Here is a 21585-nt window from a genome sequence, read left to right as displayed (position 1 = left end):
CCCCGTCCCGCAGCGGCACCGCTGTGAGTAGGGAACAGTTGTGTTTTGTGCACCAGTGCAACTCGAGATGGCCTGTATAAGACGAACGGACCATCTGTTTCAAACGGCTTTTATTCAGTAGCATAAACACACATCTCTAATGCACAAAGGATTAACTGTACTACATTTTGCCTCTATAATAATGAAAGGGATACAACGTGCTCACTATCAAAAGAAAAGAATTGCTTCACACAAAAAGTAAATGATTTCATTTCTGGCAAAAGAAGAAACACAGTCTTTCACCAATGGATACAATTTCAACTAAGATTAAATTATAAACAAGAGAAGCAGTGTTTTCTAATACTATGCAGCTCTTGTTAGGAGTTAACGCTGCTCCTCGCTCCAATCAGGTGCAGCACAACTGGCCGTGTACTTTTTCTTCAGGCCTTTCAAATATATTTGCAGACTGTCTGAATCCAGTCGCGAATTCCTCGCAGTCTGAACCAGCCTCATTGCCAGCTGGTACACAGCTCTGTGCTTCATCATCTCAGGAGTGGTTTTCTGTCTGTGCTGTTAGTATAAATATACACATACTTTAAAATAGGAAATTAATAACTTTCTATGTCTAAAATACAAGTATTAGAGGGTTTTTCCCCACGCTATTTCTGATCCGCTGGTTCTTGTTGGTACACCAACACTGCAGCCAGTTCTGAACCCCAAACGCTGCTTCCTGTTGTCATCGCAGAGCGGCCTTTAGCAAAATCTCTTACAAGTAGTTTCAGAAATCAAAATGTTACTTCCATAACACGCTCTGCAGTGTTTATGCTAATATCTTTCAGAAACATTTAAAATAAACCCGAGTTTTACAAAAACCAAGAATTACAGCAGTACACATTTATCAAGAACTGCTACATACCAAGATTTGTTTCGCAACATGGTTCGTGATTGCCTTCGCATCCGAAATTATGGATGGTGGTAGAGAGGAAACTTCCGCAGCTTTTAATCCTAAACAAAGGAAACATAAATCAGGATTTAAGATAACATTTTATTCTACACTCCACAGCATTTATTCTAGAATCAGCTCATTTTAAAGGGTAAAATATTCATCTAAAAAGTTATTTTGATATAATTTTTCTTTCTCTTTTTCCATGAATTCTGTTTTAAGAGTTACTGAATAAAATGTCCACTTTGGTACAATGTGACCCCCTAAAAATATACTTCCATTTTAAGTTACTGCTGGCACTAAGTAGGTGGGATCAGATACTCCAAAGGATGAAGAAAAAATGGCAACAGTGGTGACTGCAGCTTTGTTTCAGTTTTTCAAGTTCAGGTTGTGCTGAATGTACTCACCCCCAAATGTGGGTATTTAGTAGGTGCAGGTGTCAGTTTCCAACTTCTCTGCCAGCTGCAAAGCTGTCAGATATTCAGGCTAAGAAAAATATGTGAAAACTTTTTTCTGTCCTAGTATTTTTTATTTTTTTTTTAAATTATATATATATATATATTTAACTTATGTCTCTGACTGTCTGTTCAGAGGAAATGCTGTGCTTCAGCAGATGTTCTAATAATGTAGGGTTAAAAACAGTCAAGATCCCCTGCACTTATTTATTATTATTAAATACAACATTGCTCAATAAAGACGAAGCCAAGACAGCAAAACAGAGTTACCAGAGGTCTCCTGTTCACAAGCTCACAGAGTTGTAGGGGTTGGAAGGGACCTCTAGAGATCATCAAGTCCAGCCCCCCACTAAAGCAGGTTTCCTACAGCAAGTCACACAGGTAGGCACCCAGACAGGTCTTCAATACTTCTAGAGACTCCACAGCCTCTCTGGGCAGTCTGTTCCAGTGTTGTCACTTCTACAGTCAAGAAGTTCTTCCTTGTCTTTGCATGGAACTGTCTTCCAGTTCCTGCTCGTTGCCCCTTATTCTATTGCTGCACACCACTGAAGAGTATGCCCCTATCCACTTTACTTCCACAGCCTGAATAAACAGTTATGAGATCCCCTCTCAGCTTTCCCTTCTCCAGGCTGAAGACACCCTAGGCCTCTCAGCTTTTCAGTGTACAGGCAGTGCTTCAGGCCTTTAATCATCTTTGTCACCCTCCACTGGACTCCTCTCAGGAGATTCCTGCCTATCTCTGTATTTTTTGTACTGGGAAGCCCAGAACTGGACACAGTATTCCAGATGCAGCCTCACCAGGGCAGAGCAGAGAGGGAGGATTGCCACACTCTTTTTCATGCATCCCAGAATACCACAGGCTTTCCTGGCCACCAGGGCTCACTGCTGGCTCATGATCAACCTGTGGTCCACCAGGGCACCCAGGTCCTTCTCTGCAGAGCTCCTCTGCAGCAAGTCAGCCTTTAACCTGTACTGGTGCATGCAGTTATTCCTCCTCAGGTTCCTCTGCTCAACAAGACCTGGACAGACCAGAATGGTAGCACGGATTTCCCACATGCCAGCTATTCCTTCCAGCTTTGTATCATCAGAGTCAGCTAGTTTGCTTTCTCTTCATTCAGGTCACTGATAAAGATGATGCACAAGACTGGACCCTGCACTGACCCCTGGAACTGCTGTTCTCAGACAATACTTTAACATTTGGTATTTCTGAGTTAGGGCTGCAGCATCTGAAACTGACCTTGTTCTGCTAACGACAAAGAAACTTACACCTGAAATTCTGACAAAGAGGCATTTTAAGTCTCATCAGTTCAAGTCAGACAGGAATAATTTGTAATTTCCAGTCACCACTGGCTTGTAGTAATCACGTGTGACTATTAAATCTCACCTAAATCACAGATCCAGCCACAGAATCTTGCATTTAGAAATATGGATTTCTACAGCTCTTTAAATCATGTAATTATACCTCAGTGGTACTCATGATTTACTGACTCAAAATCCTTTAATCTGCACGCTCTTCTACTAAGTTAGTCACAGTGAAATATATTACCATAGTTTTTTTCCTCTGTATACCCTTTAGAAAGTGTGTAAGTGTACATAATTTTCTCCTTCTTTCCACTGCTGCTTCTCACATGCTGCACTTCAAAATGGTAGTTTTCCACATTGGGATACAAAGCATCCATATGACACAGTTCCAGGAAATGTGTAGCAAACAAAGTAAACGCCTAAATAAAAAAAAAAAAAAAAAAAAAGAACATTTCAGATCAAATGATCCTTTGATAAATTACAACAAATAAGAAAAATTGTCTCACAGCTCTCCAGGGTTTTATCCAAAACTCTGATGAGCCATATCTAAATTATAAAAGTATGACTGACGCAAATTATAATTGAAAAACTCCTGATGAGATGAGTTCTATCATTAGTGAGCATGTGTGTTCCCACTGAGCTCTTTCCTCAGTAGAAGGGAAACAGCAGATAGAACAGGAGGTCTGTGATACTTTTAACATGTGACGGGTTATTTTGAATGACTATCAAATGGGTGCTTTACTTTTTTCAGTGAATGTCTTCCCCAAGGCACACGCTACAGAAAACACGTGAGCTTTCCAGATAAAACCACAATGGTACTCTGAATGAACTCTGATAAGAAACTGAATCTATAAACATCTATAAGCTGACAACAAGTTGAGGCTAATCACCTAACTAGTAACACAGGAGCAACTTCCAATCCGTCTAAAATCACAGAATCACAGAATTACCCAGGTTGGAAGGGACCTCAAGGATCATGTAGTTCCAACCCCCCTGCCTAGCAGGGCCACCAAACATACGCCTTTGTCATACGCCTGTGACATTTCTTCTAAACAAACCTCTAACCTCTGTAACAAATATTTCAGCTGTGCAGAACCACCACGTTAAGTAGTTGTGTGGAACTTCCATGCCCTTCAATGTTCAAGGATACAAAGGACTAATTAAGCAAACATAATGAGGCTGGGTTAGAATTTTTTCCAGGTAAGACAAAGAAGTTTTCAAGCAAGCTTCAAAAAGATGGTGAGCAGAGACCGGAAATTACAGAATACATCAGCATTTCTTGTCTGTCACTGTAACTCTTACTGTTCCCTGGTTATGAATAATGTCATATCTAGGCAAGAAATCTCTACAAAATTTAATTTAATTATGAGAAACCACACTACTTACAGTATAATAATTATAAAAAGTTTACACTTCTTTTTTTATCCAGAATTACCTTCAAATGCAAGAGATATTCGCAGGCAGCATAACAAATGCCAATACCTTCTTCAGCACTGGTACCTCTGCCAAGTTCATCAATTATGATGAGTGATTTGTCATTTGCATTTTGTATGATGTATGTTATCTAGGAAAATATTTTATTAGTTAACATTTTTTGGAAAGCATCTTTTAAAAATCACGCTACTGAATTGAAATACCATGTTATTCAGATAAAAATCCAGAAATGTAAAAGACTGATGTCAGATTATTAATTTTTATTTTTTCATACCTTTCAAATAGCTGTGAATTCTAAACCATCAATGCATGTTAATCCTACAACCCTTTTGCTTATCCACTGAACATATGTACACTTTGCTGGGTAAAAACTGGCTTGACAGCTGCACTCAGAGAGTGTTGTCAAACAGAGTTCAGTCCAGGCACTGTCTGGTCACTAGTGATATTCCTCAAGGGTCAGTATTTTGGGGCCAGACCCGTTCAGTATCCTTATTGATAATTTGGATGAAGGGGATTGAGTGCACCCTCATTAAGTTCACAGATGACTCCAAGCTGGGCGTGTGTAGATTTGCCTGAGCATAGAAAGGCCCTACAGAGGGATCTGGGTAGGCAGGATCAATGGGCTGAAGCCAACTGCATGAGGTTTCACAGGACCAAGCATCAGGTCCTGCACTTTGGTCATAATAACACTATCAAACACTGCAGGTTTGTGGGAGAGTGTCTGGGAAGATTAGTTGACATCTTGCTGAATGTGAGCCAGCAGTGTGCTCAGGCAGCCAAGAAACCCAACAACATCCTGGCTTATATCAGAAATAGTGTAGCCAAGATAACCAGGAAAATGATTGTCCCTCTGTACTTGGTATCTCGAGTACTGTTCAGTTTTCGGCCCCTTATTACAAGAAAGATGTTGAGGCACTGCAGTGTCCAGAGAATGGGCAATAAAGCTGTGAAGGGTGTGGAGCACAAATCCTGCAGGAAGCAGGATGAGGGGACTGGGACTGATAAGTCTGGAGAAGAGGAGGCTCAGGGGAGACCTTCCTGCTCTCCACAACTCGCTCCAAGGAGGTCGTAGCGAGGGAGTCAACCTCTTCTCCCAGCTTACTAGCAAAAGGATGAGAGGTAGTGGTCTGAAGTTGCACCAGAGGAGGTTCAAAGTGGATATTAGGAAAAAATTCTTCTCAGAAAGAGCAGTAATGCACTGGAACAAGATGCCCAGGAAAGTGGTGGAGTCACTGCTCCCAGAGGTTTTCAGAAAGAGGGCAGATGTGGCAGTAAGGGGCATGGTAATTTGGGCATGCAGGTGGTGGGCTGACAGTTGAACTTCATGAACTTAGTGGTCTTTTCCAAAATTTACGATTCTATGATAACTGTTTTCCTCAAAAGCACTATCAGTTCAGGAGAAGACAGGGAGGATGCTTAGGCTTAGACAAATAATCCCTTAAGTTCCAAAAAATAACAAAACATGGAATTACTGTCCAGTGGAACACTGATTTTAACTCAGATAGGGGCATCATTATATAACATGCATGTTTTCTATCGCTTATCATTCAGGTAAAAGATTAAGGATGATTTTTTGACAGTTTTCAAAATACATTCTTTCAGTAGAAAAAATACTAATACAATTTCAATCATGTCAACTGTAAAAATGGACATCTGGCCCTAGATTTTCTGTTTACTACCTCTTTCATTTCCTTCATGAATGTTGAGGCATTTGTTTCTATATCATCGTCCATACCTATTCTGGTAAAAATCTGCTCTGCAATTCGAAAAGAGCAATATTCTGCTGGGACATAAGAACCTACAAAGCAAGTAAGACACAAATTTTCGCTTATGAGCCTGACTAATGCCAGTTTGTCTGAATATGTCAATGGGAGAAAAAAAAACCTGAACAGTTTTACATTTGGTCTTTATGCACTGCAGAAAATAAAGCTTGTTCTATAAAACTTTGGAGAACATATTTTACCATTACTTCACTAAAAATAATATCGTTACATCAATACTACACTTGAACTACCAGTAAAACCTTAAGATACCAGCTCTCTGAAGCTACGTCAGTCTGAAAGGATGCAAAAATGAGAATGACCCGATAGATTAATTTATATTTTTGCACCCATTGTGATACCCAAGGAACGGTAATCTCCACAAAACAAGATTCATATTGCCTTACCAGTCTCTGAGAATTAACATTTTTATTAGAAAATGTAAAGAAAGCTTTGTATCATCAATGAACTTTACTGCCTTCTTAATACATATTAAATTTATGTTTTTGAGAGTAATTCCTGAAGAACTTGCACTTGTTTGGAATTGGATACAAAAAACACATACTGGACAAATTTTATTCTCCACTACTAAGTAATTTTAACCCATTTATTTCAGCCCATTAGATTCTCTCTCTCTCCTGAGTTACCAGTCTTATCTTTCTTTATATTTGAGATTAAAAAAAATTATGAAGAATTCCTAAGGGACAAAGCTTAGATAGTCAGACTTTACGAATATTCCACTTTTATAATTTTAGTGATAAAGCATTGCAGTATTTATTGCTCCTTGTATTTGATCTACTAATTCTGCTTGGCTGAAAGCAAGTTTCTCCACATAATCAAGGAATCCTCAAGTTCATCTCTTCTTTTTGGATGATGAATACATATGCAGCATGGTGGTCCTACTCTGTGGACACTCACTATTAAACTCACATGAGGTGCTAGACTGAGTTAGGATGCTCAAAATAAAATAAAATAAAATAAAATAAATTAAAGCCTTCAAATGCGTTTATCCTAGTTGAAACTGGCCAGGCTTCCTAAAACACAGAGGATTCCTTTTAAGTTTCCAGTGGCAGACCCAAAATTCTACAGTGGCCTCTTGAGCAACACAGGCACTGGTAGGAGCAAAAGTACTTAAAGTTACATTTTATTATTTACATAGAATCCTATTCTTTAAGATAAATTACTAGCCTTCAAAAACATTATGAACTAGAAACTAATTAAAGTGCTGCAAAAGGTAATGTATATGGTAAAATCTTACCAATCTGCGCCATAATTTGACAGAGTGCAATCTGTTTTAGATATGTTGATTTTCCACTCATATTTGGTCCTGTGATAATGAGAAAATTGCTGCCTTCTGTCAGATACACATTGTTAGACACGGGTTTTTCCATAGCTATCTTTTCAAGAATAGGGTGCCATCCCTGTTTGATCGCTAAAGTATCCGTAAATTCTGGACGAACTAAAAGACAAGAAGGATATAATACAGCTTCGTAGAATTAGCATAGAAAGCTTTAAGTTACTAGACCAGTGCATTTAAAATGAAGTTCTTGGAGAACATAAGTCAAACTCTGTGGTATTGATTCTCTCATTTTTACTTTCCTGTAGTCAGCAAGATAAAGATGGAACACTTACAAGAATTACCAGCTATCTTCAGGTATGGATTCTGACCATCATGCAAGTCCTCAAGATTTATTTTTACAAAAAGAATCCCAACACTAACAGTACATTTCAAAATTAACATAAATGTTTGTGTTCCCCAGTAAGCAGCAGAAAACTCTAGTAATAAAGAAAAATATATAGAGTGAAGCTTCACAAGAAATTCAATGGAAAAACAGGAAACACATTTTCATTTTTGTATGTTCTGTACTTTCTGTCATTTATTTTTATACTGCTATAAACACATAAAATACAGAGGTCACAAACTCTACCTGTAACTATTACACAAGTTTGTTACTCTATCATCACATGGAACTAGGAAGTAACATTCTTTCTATTTTTGTCCATATAGTCCTATATGTATTATACAGGTATATACAGTTTCTATGTATCCAAGCATCCAAAAGTGATACAAAAATTGAAGCTGAAAAATAGATAGCCACTTACTTTTCTCTTGGGATATATGCTTAATGTTGACCTGTTTACATTACCTTGTGTCCTTTCAGAACACAGAAGTAAATACAGGATGTTCACAGACTTGAAAAGAATATGGTTAAACCAACTATCATGAAAAGACTGGATATGAAGGCTTACAGCAGCTGAATGTAAGACTGAAATTTCAATGCATGGAAATAGGAGTATCAGCACAAAACTGGCAAGGATAAACCATAGACATTTAAAGCCTATTGATACTCAGAAAAATAAATTACATGGGCTTAACAATTGGAGAACCAGACAAAGCTGCACAGATATTCTCCAGCTACAGGGTCTATATTAGGTTTAATAACAGAATGAAAAAAAACAAACAAAACCTACCATAGTCAGAAATGGTGCAGGCATGAGCAAATGAAAGCAGCATGTCCAGCATCGACACAATGTCAGATAGCTTGTATAGACAATGAATATGTTCATAGATCTCATTCAGCAGTTTACACACTATTCTTAAAAAAAGAAAGAAAAAAACCCACACTGTAATTATGTTCATTCTGCATACATTAGGACAGGAGGTTACTTCATAAAACACAATCACCTTTATCAAATGCAGGCAAGTATCTGAATTTCTTTGAAGTGTATTAAGAACTTATACAATAAACTCTGGTCAATTACTGCCATCAGATACAAGACACAGGTCAAATACCAAAAGCATGTTATGAAAGCTTCATACATAGAATTAACTAAAAACACAGCTTTGGAGTCAAATATGTTTTAGTAACATCCTCAGTGTGACTCTTAAATTCCCTTTGGCCTTCATGCTAATAAAAACAAAAGAAACATACAAACAGAAAGAAAAAAAAAAAGAAAGAAAGAAAGAAAGAAAGAAAAACACAATAAACCATGCATGGTTTCTAAAAAGAAAAAAAAGAAAATTCCACAGAATTCACTATACACATAGCAAGTCTTCTGACAGAGCAGATTAATACAACATGCAGCAGAGTCAAAAACACACATATAGTCCGCTCTACTGTTAAATTATGATGATTCCACATTATAAAATTAATACATTCACTGTATCATTTTGTATTCATACGTCACGGATAAAGAAATACTAAAAACGAAAGCTACCATTATTAATAAACGTCTATGTCCTTTTAATTATGTTTAATACAATAATGCATGTTGTGTTATTACTTTTCTCTCAGGTAATGCACTTGATCATTGACGTCACTTTGACACCGATCAGTGTTCACCATGGATTACTGACATAAGTCACCATAATTTATCAAAAGTTGCTTTAAAAAACCCAAACATATAAATAGTTTAAATAGGTCAAAATAAACACAGTTAGAAGAAACATTTAAGTTTTAAATGGTCTTACAAGTAGGTCATATGATATATTTCTCTCAGGGATTCCTGGCATCTTTCATTCATTTTTATTAGATCTGCTGTAGTGAAGTTATATGTGTTCCTCGTTTTAGTGACCTATGGGAAAATCAAACCAACAGTAAGAACTTGCCACAGAATCCGAAGCCAGAACAGTTTCTAGAAAGCAACCTGGGAAAAATATGGAAAAAAAAAACAACAAAAAAAAACCCTAGGAAAAAAAATTTCCTAAATAGACTTTCATGACAAGTCCTCACAAAGGACTGCAGTTACCAACAAGATACGCAGCTTTACAATTACAAGCAATGTAGTTGCATGAGAAATGGCGTGGTTGTACTAATTACATAGATATGTTTACTGAAATTATTTTAACTGTTATTTAAATTGCTGTATAATATGCTTTGTTAATGTGTTATACATTTTATAAACATTACTCATATAGCAATTTATTAATGAAATACCACTAGTGCGGATACCTTTGTAAATTCTGAAGGAAGTTGGCCGTTGGGTAATGTTGAACAATCAGCATTCATCTGGATAAAAAATCCACGCACAGAACTGAAACTTGTTTTCAGTGGTAGGTTGTACTTCTCGGCAAGTTGTGTTATCATACCTACATACCACAAATAACAATCTGACCCAAATTCATTATACAGACACATGCACATTTACCTGTACAAACTACGGAAATTATACACACAGGTTGAACGTGTCAGATAAGTAAAGGACCAAAAGAGTTTTAAATGTAGGGACCACAATATAGCTGTTCTTCCTCATTTAGATAAATTGAATTTTTATCTACAAATGGAGAACCTGAACGTTAATATCAAAAGTACTTCAGTTACACATCAGTGATGAACAACTTATATTAATATTAAATAAGTTTTCCACATAAAAAGATTATATACCATATGATTACATATATGGCCTCTGTATGCTAGATGTAATGTACTTTTAACTCCAAGAAAATAAAAGACTCAGTTTGGAAATACCTGCTATGTCATCAACAATTTCTGTGTATGTTCTACGAGCTATGTCAAGGAATTCATTGATGTTTGGCTTAACAGCATAGCATTTTTGGGTTCTCATACTCAGACATCCTTTGGCATATCTCGTATCATCATTAATCACAGTTGTAATCTTTTCAAGTATAACTCCAAACCTGCAATATTAGTAGTGTCACATATTAGCTACATAATGCTTTATGTCTGTAATTAGCATTTTAATCTCGAAATTACAAATAACTAATCATTTCCATTCATAGCTGTTCTACTGCTTTGGTTTTTCCAGCATTTGTTTGTTAGTTGAAAATTAGAATTTTAACACAAAAATCAAGCCTTTAGCCAAAACAATAGTTACGCTTGCAGCTACAAATAAGCAAAGAATCAACATAATTATTGTAATACCTTCTATCTTCAAGAGCACTGTAATAGGCCTTTAGCAGTGATGTGTTACAGCTTCTTAAAGCAGCCTGTTAGAAAGTAAAGTATGAATACAGTTAATTATTTTCATAGCCCTCTTAAAGGACCAGAACTTATCAAATTCACCAAAGTTTATCAGCAGTTGCTTAAGCAACCTGCAGAACCTGAGTGGGAGTTGCAGTCAAATATTTGTTAGAAAAATCAATTATTCAGATAATTCATTTCTTAGGAATACTGATCTCAAATACTTGTTTTTCATTTGGCTTAAAAGTTAAAAGATTATATTGGCAGTATTTTGTTCTGCAAAATATATGGTAAATCTCATGAGATGTACCAAGCAGAAAGGACTAATTTGTTTGTACTCCACACCCCCAAAATGACAGATATATCTTACTTTCAGAGGCTCCACAAGTTCCAGAGTATGCTTCAGATAGATTATATTAGTTATTTTTGATTCAGCAGTTTTAACCTGTTGAAGAGTTTTTACAAAAATAGAAAGCGTTTGTATGCTCATTTAAAGAAAGTATGTAACCAGCAGAATTCACACCATGACTATAAATGTTTATACTGTTAACTTCTAGTGAAAATTTCTGAAATACTTTATAAGCTCATTTTGACAACTTGGTATGTAACTGCATAAAAAATGTTTACAGAAATTGTACACTGCCAGCTGTGATTGTCTGCCCAGCAATAAGTAGTGCTTTTCTTATGGCTGCAAAGATAATGACAACTCTGAGAATACAAAGTTGAGAAAGTTCCTTTTCATCTTCTGCATTATAGGTAGAGACCTTTCAAAGCCACTACACTCAGTCCTTTTCACAAACCCTGCTAAACATTGCATAATCTAATCTGTTCTGACATATTTTGGATTGATATACTGAAATCCTTAAGCATATGTACACATAATTTTAAAATAAACGTCAGTAAACACTAAACATAGAATGGCCTGGGTTGCAAAGGACCACAGTGATCATCTCGTTTCAATCCCCCCAGTCCCACCATATGCAGGGCCACCAAACACTACACCAGGCAGCCCAGAGCCACGTCCAGCCTGGCCTTGAATACCTCCAGGGATGGGGCATCCATGACTTCCCTGGCAACCTGTTCCAGCATGCCACCACCCTCTGTATGAATTTTTTTTTCCTAATCCTGATATAAAATACGACATATTCACAATCTATGATATCATTAGCCCATGAATCTTTAAGGTGCGGCCTTTTCTTATAGATACAGATATATATTTTACGCATTGCATGTTATGTGCAGATAACTCATTATTCTTAAGAGTATTTGGAACATACTGTATCTTGCTTAGGAATTTGTACCAAAACTGAAAGTAGTTGTTCTGTATCCAGGAATTTGGAGATAACTGTAAAACAAAAGGAACCAGATCAAAAATGTAACTGAAATTTCAAGAAAATCATATTAACGATATGCATTTCTTTTATTTTTTAAATATACACATTTATTAAGATTTATGCTAATTCATTTATTTTTATCCTAGCTTTCTACTTCCATTTCTTCCATCACCTACTGCCTTCCTACTTAACACAAAAAAATTACAACAAAAGACAAAAATGTCAGCTGTTTAAATTATTTAGTCATAATTATACCTACTGTACCCAAGAATGTGGTGATTCTTGGACAGGTGGACATATATCAATTCAGTAATATTGTTTTTCCTAGAGCAACTTTCAAATTATACATGATCTAGAGAACAATGAAAAGTAAGAACAGTCTAACTGTCAAAAGGAAGGTTAGAAGCAGAAAATAGAGGAAAAAAACCCCTCAAACGTGTAAGACTGCCAATAATTTCTCTTTCATGTTTCTCTTGTGATAAAGATTAAGCTTACACAATGTGCCTTCAGGTGGCATAACTTGTACTCTCTGGCACTGTAACATTTTTATATCTGTCTGGACCATTATGTTTGAGGAGGCAAAGGAAAAGAAAACAAAAACATAAACAAGGCCCATGTTTGTTTTTAACAAACACACCACTTCCAAAGCTGTATGTATCGAGCTGAAAGAGGTAAACTCCAATTTTGTGAAAAAGCTATTTGCTTATTGACTTTTATCCACTTCGCAAGTTCACTTTTCTTTGCAAAATATATTCAAAAATAATTCACAGTGTCACAATAAAGATGGCTTCAAAAGTTATGAATGACCACTACAAAAAATGTCACCTGGTAATCATATTAAAATACTTTTCAAACACATTGAATCAGATTGCACAGAGCCACAAGTTAGGGAAAAAAAAATAAATTAAAAAGGAATAGCATATTATGTATTAAAAAATAAACTACTACCTGCTTGAAGACCAAAAAACAGCTCCTCATCCTGGAGAAATTCCTGAACACAGTCCAGTCTTGTTTTAATTGTTTCAGCATCAACAAGTGGCTCCAGAATATTGGATCTGAGTCTTCGACTTCCACCTGGAGTTTTAGTGTAATTTAGGATACCAAAAAGTGTGTGACCGTTCCTGTCAAAATGAAATATACAAGAAGAATGCATTCATAAAAATAACTATGGTAAACAAAAAATGAAATTTCTAGGACAAGTATCCAACAAATTCAAGGCATACTTTCAGAGTATTTAGGTAACTTCCTACCTGCTACGTGTATTTCATTAACTACAGCAGCTTACAACGTCAGATTAGCCATCATTTTATCATTTATCAAAACACAGAAATTCATCTGCATTCAGAATGTCATCATCTTTTTTAGGATTACTCCATTGCTACTACAGTTTACGCTTTTCTTCTCAACTGAACTACTCGAATTAGCACACAAACCATACAAAAGGAGAAATATTATCTGAGATCAAATGCTTATCAGGTAACTTTCAGTAAAACGCATTTATGAGAAAAAGTTGATTTAGGTGGCTGCAATCTTAAACACTCTTACCGAGAATCTCTGTTATTAGTTACCAGTTCCAGATTTTGGGCTGATGATGAATCTATCATAGCTGTTTTTTCACTCCCCTGGAAATGGACCTTGAGTGACTTAGGAGCATAAACGGAGTTCTGAATAAACTCAACATATTTTAGCAAAGCTGCAGCAGCTGCAAGACAGTAGTACCTTGGAAGGAAATAATCTTCAATGAATACTGAATAGTGCTACTTAGTTATCAAAAATCAAGTGGTACACTAGAGAAATCACAATTAACACCTGACTTGACACTTGCTGCTCGACAGCTACTGGGATTGAAAGCACTGAAAAAGCAGTATAATTAACAAACGCATATACATCTGAGAATCACAGGATTGCAGAGGTTGGAAGGAACCTCAAGGGATCATTGAGTCCAACCCACTGCTAAAGCAGGTACCCTACATTAGATCGCACAGGTAGGCATCCAGATGGGTACTGAATACCTCCATAGAAGTAGACTCCACAACCTCCCTCGGCAACCTCTTCCAGTGCTCCATCACCCTTACCATAAAGTTCTTCTGCGTGTTGGTATGGAAATTCTTATGTTCAAGTTTTAGGCCATTAGACCTTGTCCTATCACTACGCACTGCCAAGAAGAGCCTGGCCTCATCCATTTGCTTCCCACCTCCCTTTAGATATTTATAAAGATCTATCAGATCCCACCCCCCTCAGTTTCTTTGCCCCATGCTGAAAAGACACAGGGTACTTTGCCTTTCTTCACATGGGAGATTCCAGGCCCTGTATCATCGTCATGGCCCTCCCCTGGGCTCGTTCTAGGAGACCCTTGTCTTTTTAGAACTGCAGAGGGAGCCCACAACTGGACAAAGTATTCTAAATGTGGCCTGATCAGGGCAGAGGCTGGCTTTTGTACTAAACACATAAGAAGCTGTTAACTTATGATGAGGTATTATTTCTTCTTATTATTATTTCTTATTATTTAAACATACTTTGATTGAATCTCCATGAAAACGGTGCTGAATTCAGATGCACACAATTGCTCTATATATTCCAAACCCTTTGTTTCATTGAAGTATTTTCTTTGTACGGTTGTAAACGTCACATTCTGTGAAGACAGGGGAAAAAAGCAAACGGTTTTCAAACTCACTGATAATTTTTTCATCAGACAGCCTTCTCTATTTTTGTTAGAGATCTTTGCTCCCAAGAAAGTCCACCAACTGATTTCAGCACATGACTTCAATGAGCCAAGTTCAAATTTGTCTGCTTTAACTAAGCTAATACATTTATCTCCGTAATTTTCTGAACCAGAACTAGTGTTGGAGCTGCAATGGGATGGGATTATCCTTTACCACAGTTAAAAAAAAAAAAAAAAAATCACAGAAAACAGCCAGAAATCACAGAAAACACACATTCTGACTGCATTTTAAGCTTCAGAAATAGTAGAAGACTCAACAATCATACAGATGTGATTAACAAGAGCTCTAAAATGCAGAATAAAATTTAAGAGCTTACTTTGAAATGTTCTGTTATTAAAGCAAACAATTTTGTTGCATTCCCTGCTTCACAAGAGGTGTTTGACATTATTATTTCCAGAGGAGTTAAAATCTTGAGTTTAGTAATAACCTGAAAAAGAAAAAAAATAAAAAATAAAAAAAATTGAGTAATTCAATACAGATCCATATCTAACACTATATCATATCAGGAATAAAGAACTGTGGAATTCTTTATTTTAAAATCACAGCTTATCTTGAAAATAATGACTGAAATTTATGCTTATACACATTAATGAGCTAAGTATATAACTATATAAACACAAAGTACTTTAAAAAATAGGAGTTATCTGCACACCACTTTGAATTCTACTACTCCACATGACAGAAGTATTTACATACCCACCAGGTTCAACATGTACTAATGCCCATTAAAACCAAAATAAGCTTTAAATTAACTAATGGCAAAAATTAAAATGAAGATTAAAAAACAAAACAAAACCTCACAAACACCTGACAATATTACAAATTTTAGTAAATAGATTTAACTGTCGTTTATATTCCTAGTCTTATCTACTTACCATACTAATAACGTCTAGTTTTTCTTAGACTGAATACTGTAAATACACTGAAAGCTACATTACTTTCTAGCACATATAACCACAACAAAATTGTGAAGCAAGGAGTTTTATCAATATTAGAACTAAATCAACCAGATAGATTATTAATGCAAAATATAGTAGACAATGTAAAATATGGTAGAACACTTGGTTGTCAACTGAGTACATTTTGTTCAGAAATAACTGAGAAAAAACATTCACTCAACTATACAAAGCAAATGCCAGAGCCTACCTAAAACAAAATCACACTTGTGAAGTACCACTCTCAAAGATGTTTTGTCTAATGAAAAGTACTTGCAAAGTCTGCTACCAGGCATTCCCTAATGCTCTGTAGTACAAGGCATCTCAGTTTCACATAGTTCAAACACATTATGCTTTGCAGAAATGCTTTTTCTCTTTTGCAAAACATGCTTTGCTCTTCAACCGAAATCTGAGGCACAATACAGAAAATAGCAGCTCTTCAAACAAAATAGATATTTCAAAATTTCTAGAAATTCTTACTTTCCCTTTTGAGATTTTTTTCCCCCTAAAAACTGAATCTTCCATTCCTGATTATTCAAGCAAGCAATCCACTGTAACCAGCCTGTCGGTATATAGTAATTAACTCTGCCACAATACCTTAGCATAAGTCGTATTGTCTGCAAATTGTGATAGTATCACCTCAGGATTCTTTAAGTCAATACTGGCCATTCCTACTTCACCTCTGGCGAGGCCTCTTCCTTCTACTACAGCTACAATAACTGATGCAGCAGTATGAGCAGAGGCTGTAGATGATGACGTAACTGTAAAACAGTTGCATTTATTCAGTTTTAACCTACTTTTTTACATTCACAGAATAATACTTTGACATTCCAAGCTTGGACAAGCTGTGACAGAACTAACAATCTGAGGATCGTGAAGGAATTTTTTCGTTCAGTTTTTGTTTATTGTATAGTTAACTGGTGCCAAAGTTCAACACATTCCTCGATCTTGTTCCTCCCAAACCTCCTCATATGGTACTGAACTTTGAATAGCATTGATTTTAAAAACTAGTAACGTATCTCTATCTCTCTTTCTAGCACTACTGTTTTTTGCTCCTGAAACTTAAACAGTAATGCAGTAAGTAGGACAGTTTGAGAGATGAGGTATCATCTGCAGCCAGAACTGGGGGATAAGCAGTCAGACAAAATGAGATGAGCCTCCCAGTTTTGCCCTGATTTTCTTTGGGCATCTGTCATACAGATCAGTGCAATAATATGCCCCAGCCAACAGTTATTGAGTCCCCACATAAAACATTATGCTATATTACCTGGGAAGCGCTACTAATTGCTAGGTCACTGCACTTCCTATGTCACAGATTTAATTAACCAGGGTGATGAACCTTTTCTCTGGCGTACTGAACTTTTTAACCAATGAAACACCAAAAATATGGATATAGGGATTCCTATGGAATCCAATTTTGGTGTTACATTCTTCAAATCTCACTGAAGAAGCTCCTAACAACATTTTGCTCCAAAATTTGCAACCCCAGTCTACGCTATTCAAATGAGAAGACAGACACTGTAGAAATAAGGCAGACACACATATCTTTATGTGAATTTCTGTTGAGAACAAATGCAGAGAACAATTATCCATTAATTTCACCAAAGCAGCTAGTAAGAAACTGAAATAAATTTTTAATGCTAAAATGCAACTTACTGATCTATACTAAAACAATAATTGCTCCATGAAATTGTCACTTCATACTCTCAAGCTTCTTAACCTTCATGCAGAAGTCAAACCAAACCTAACAACAGCTGAGTTGGAAGGGGTCTTCATTTTATAAACATTCTTGAATTCACACACTCAGAAGACATACCATTATTAAATAACAACCAAGGATAATGTTCTTAAAATAAGAAAGATACTTCCTTTTACACAGTATCAGATTTTGACAGCATATACAACACCTGAAATACCAATAACCTGTGTTTGTTTCATGTAATTATTTATATTGTTTCCCATCACTACTTTCCTCAAAAGTGGAATCAGCTCTCAAATAAGATTGGAATACAAGTGTCCTCAGAACAGAACTGTTCTCTCAAGAAGGCATAATAAAACAAACTTGCAATTTTCTTATGGATACCATCGATTTGTATCCCCAAGACCAAAACTAACCCCATCAGAAATCTCAAAAAGCAACCCTCATCAAAAATTTATCTAGGAAGTGACAACTTGATGTCCAACTAATTGCTACCTAAGCGTTGAGAAAATGTAGTCTTTGATACTGCACACAGCTGAGTCTGAACCTTCATTCACCCTATGTTCGATAGATGCCAGCAATGGCATTCACGCATAGTTTCATCTAAGGCCTGCATTGAAAACATAACTGTTATTCTGAATGATTACCCATGACTTCCCCCCACCCTATCAGTAGCTGATTACTTTTTTTTTTTTAAACTGCAACTAAGAGGTGATAATGATCTTAAATTAGGTTACAGTAGTTAGACAATTTTGATTTTGATGATGGTGAGTTGTTTAGTTTGTTACATACACAAAAAAAAAAAAATAAAATACAATGATCAACCAATGTTCTTCATAAAGTGGTATTGCTGGTCTTCAGTTCAGACCAGTGAAACTGTGACCAAAGTTTTACATACAACACAGCAAGTACAAATAACCACACAGACATATGGAAACATGTACATGTATACTTGTAGACTAAAAGTAAAGATTAAAAATACGGTTTTAACTGCTAAAACACATAAAGGTTAGAGAAACCTGCTCCGTGAGTTACAAAGCTATAGTCACTGCAATTCCTAGAGTAGTCAAATAGAGAACAGAGGATCACAACAGCTGTAAGAAATTACAAAATTCATGCTACCTCACTTTTTCAATCAAAGAATTCAATTCAGTTTCAAGTAGAGAATCAATTTCTAGTCTTATCAGGATTTTTTTTAAGTTGAAATACACGTTTTTAAGAATCAGTCCATAAGTAACTAGTTTAGAGAATTATCATTATGCCTCCCTTGGATCTAGGCTGCTTAGGTATAAAAAAAAGATTATGATTTATCTTTCAGTGTCACATCATAAGCATGTTGAAAAATAAAGTATGTTTAATAAAACGTTAGAGACAGATGTTGAACTATTTCCCTTAAGCAACATCAATTTACCTGAATATCCTGTAAGAGGGGCATGGCTTCTGCCAATAGACCTACTAGCAGAAAAGGGTATTTTTCCTACACATGTCTTATTCAGGCCTCGTGCAGAACAACCATCTGTGAAATTCACTGCACTAGCATTTTCTGCACAAGAACTTTTGTCCCCAAGATATGATTCTGGAGGGAAAGGGAAAGAAAAACAGTCAGTTTCCATTCTGAAAACAACACATACGCATCTTAGAAAACCTTCTGTTTTGTACTAGAAGTACAGAAATCTCAGCAATCCACCCCCAATAGCCTTCTCTACAGTAGGACAAGCCTGAAATAATGAGTTTGTTTGGAAAGCCAGCCTGTATTGATAGCTGCTTTCTGTAATGACTTTATTTGCAGTGGTGATAAAAATATCTGGCTAATTTGCTGGACGGAAACAATATAACTGGAGTAATTTTACAATGCATAATTTCATATTCTAATGAGTTCCAGATCCATGAAAAAAAATGCTATAACTGACAGCTCTATCTTGCAGTTTCCCATTTGTTTTAAAATCCATAGCTGAAACTTCTGTTTATGGAAGTTCCAGAGTCTGAAAAGGTCACAATAATATTTTTTTTAACATGAACATCCCTTTTAAAAAAGGGCACTAAAAGAGCAAAGAACTGCTCAGAAACACGCTCTGCTTGACCGTGATCTCCCTTTGAATCTATGAGGTTCAACCCTCAGAAATGACACAGTAATCTGAAACATATTAGTTAACTGTTACCTGCCATTTCTTCTGCAGATACACAGATTGACTTATTTTTTTAAATGCGGCAGAACAATTTTTTTTTTCAGATAGCTCTTAAATTCAATAAATTAGTAATTTATTTGGTAAATAGTATTTTACGTATCTCAAGTGCTCTCGAGATGAGTAAAAACATAACATCCTTAATCCAGCTTTGATAACTGCTTTTTAAAAATTTTAAGGGTACAGAATGGATTTTTTGCACCTGAAACATTCAAAATACCACATATAAAGAGACATGTTAACTGTTTCCGTTCTATATATTACGTCAAAATTTATTTACAAAGTAATAAAGTATTTTTCTTAAGTGAACCAATTACATGACATTTTCACATAGTACAAGAATATTTACAGCACCATGTTTAGAAGAGGTCTTGCAAATCTTCCACTGTAATACATTTGAAAACAAATAGCATTAATTCAGATACACATTTTATTTATTTGTAACGAGTGGAAAAATCTGCATCACAACGCAAAAAGATGACAGTTAACACTGGTATTCACTTCGACTTCAGTATAAGTTCATTCAGCATTTTGGCAGAAGAGACTTTGCTATTACTCTTGAATGTACTGCACCTGCCTTAATGCGTGGGGAAAAAGTAATTTCAAAGACCAGAGGAGCCGAGCCACCAACATCTTTAAAAATAATAATCAAAATATGCTCAGAGCTACGCCCTGAACAAATGGGTATCAAAAGTTTTGGCCTGTTTTGAATACAAGGCTGACCATACCTCTTACTGAAAAACACACTACTGTCATCCCAGTTTACACATAACAGGAACGTATGTACTTCAGAAGACATTTCAGCAAGTGCCCCATTTTTATTACTATAGTAGTTTTACCGAAGGGGAAATAAAAAACAAACGAACAAAGACAAAAACCAACCACCCACATTTTCCAGCCTGTCAAGACAAAAAGTCGGCAGGAGCAGGTGATTAGTTGTGCTCCAAGGACACACTGTGAGCAACCGCCAGGACCACAGGCTCCGAGTGCACCGGGATAGCAATACTAGGCTAAGCTAGGCCAAGTAACTGAAACGTGAGTAACGCCGCCCTTGTTCTGAGGAGCCGAACCAAACGGAACATGCCGGCCGGGACGAACAGCCGCCGCTCCGGCTCTGCCCGCCGACCACACGGGCTGCCGCAGCTCCGGCCCGGCTCAGCGCGGACACACACGCAGGGCGCAGCCCGCTCCGACACACGGACACACGGACACACGGCTCCTACCTCCCCGCCCGGAGCGCGGCTCCTTGCTGCTGCTGCTGCCGGCAGCGCGGAACGGAGTGAGCCCCGCCCCGCCGCTGGAAAGGCCGCCGGTGCTGCCCGAGGTGCTGCGCGGCGTCTGCAGCAGGCCCAGCGTGTAGTGCCCGCCCGGCCCCGACACGGAGGAGCAGCGGCCCGTGTAGGACTCTGAAGCGGCCGAGGCGCCCCCTCTCCCGCCCGGTTCCGTCCTGCTGCTGCCGTTCGACATCGCGGCCTCACGCACAGCCGACACTGCACCTGAAAGCGGCGGCAAACTGAGCCCACCGCGCATGCGCACGATTGTCACACACACCCCCCCCCCGACCCAGCCGCCGCTCGGTTGTTCCCCGCGAGCTGCCGGCTGAGGAGTTCCTTACAGCGGCTGAGGAGTTCCTTACAGCGGCTGCCGAGTTCCTTACAGCGGCTGAGGAGTTCCTTACAGCGGCTGCCGAGTTCCTTACAGCGGCTGAGGAGTTCCTTACAGCGGCTGCCGAGTTCCTTACGGCGGCTGAGGAGTTCCTTACAGCGGCTGCCGAGTTCCTTACAGCGGCTGAGGAGTTCCTTACAGCGGCTGCCGAGTTCCTTACAGCGGCTGAGGAGTTCCTTACAGCGGCTGCCGAGTTCCTTACAGCGGCTGCCGCGTTCCTTACAGCGGCTGAGGAGTTCCTTACAGCGGCT

General features: G+C 37.5%; 2 protein-coding genes across 22 annotated transcripts in view; one reads left to right on the top strand and one right to left on the bottom strand.

The window, feature by feature from the left end:
• SLC44A5 (solute carrier family 44 member 5) overlaps positions 1–21585 on the top strand; it is an 86943-nt gene that overhangs the window by 2973 nt on the left and 62385 nt on the right. The window lies entirely within an intron of this gene.
• Positions 94–21201, bottom strand: MSH4 (mutS homolog 4). 21 transcript variants are annotated; one of them, XR_014933075.1, is made up of 21 exons: positions 20893–21196; positions 18898–19062; positions 16385–16548; positions 15169–15279; positions 14646–14761; positions 13675–13848; positions 13078–13250; positions 12073–12140; positions 11166–11240; positions 10757–10821; positions 10343–10512; positions 9827–9963; positions 9346–9449; positions 8346–8470; positions 7132–7359; positions 5793–5911; positions 4115–4243; positions 2924–3098; positions 1330–1408; positions 896–984; positions 500–549 (listed from the first exon to the last, which is right to left on the bottom strand). XR_014933075.1 is itself a non-coding variant. In XM_085512458.1 (20 exons), the coding sequence occupies exons 1-20, from the start codon at positions 21134–21136 to the stop codon at positions 364–366; spliced, it is 2817 nt and encodes a 938-aa protein (XP_085368584.1). In that variant the 5' UTR covers positions 21137–21196; the 3' UTR covers positions 94–363. The 21 variants fall into 21 exon arrangements, 7 of the variants coding, with proteins under 7 accessions (XP_085368584.1, XP_015726332.3, XP_085368587.1 ...); XR_014933076.1 differs by lacking the exon at positions 1330–1408 and having other exon boundaries at positions 94–549; positions 5849–5911; XR_014933080.1 differs by lacking the exon at positions 1330–1408 and having other exon boundaries at positions 94–549; positions 5849–5911; positions 7132–7332.

Source organism: Coturnix japonica, chromosome 11, assembly GCF_054131305.1.
Source record: "Coturnix japonica strain WE chromosome 11, WE-NBRP24, whole genome shotgun sequence".
Taxonomy (NCBI): domain Eukaryota; kingdom Metazoa; phylum Chordata; class Aves; order Galliformes; family Phasianidae; genus Coturnix; species Coturnix japonica.
Note: the sequence above shows the minus strand (reverse complement) of the source record. Positions and strands in the feature narration are given on the sequence as shown.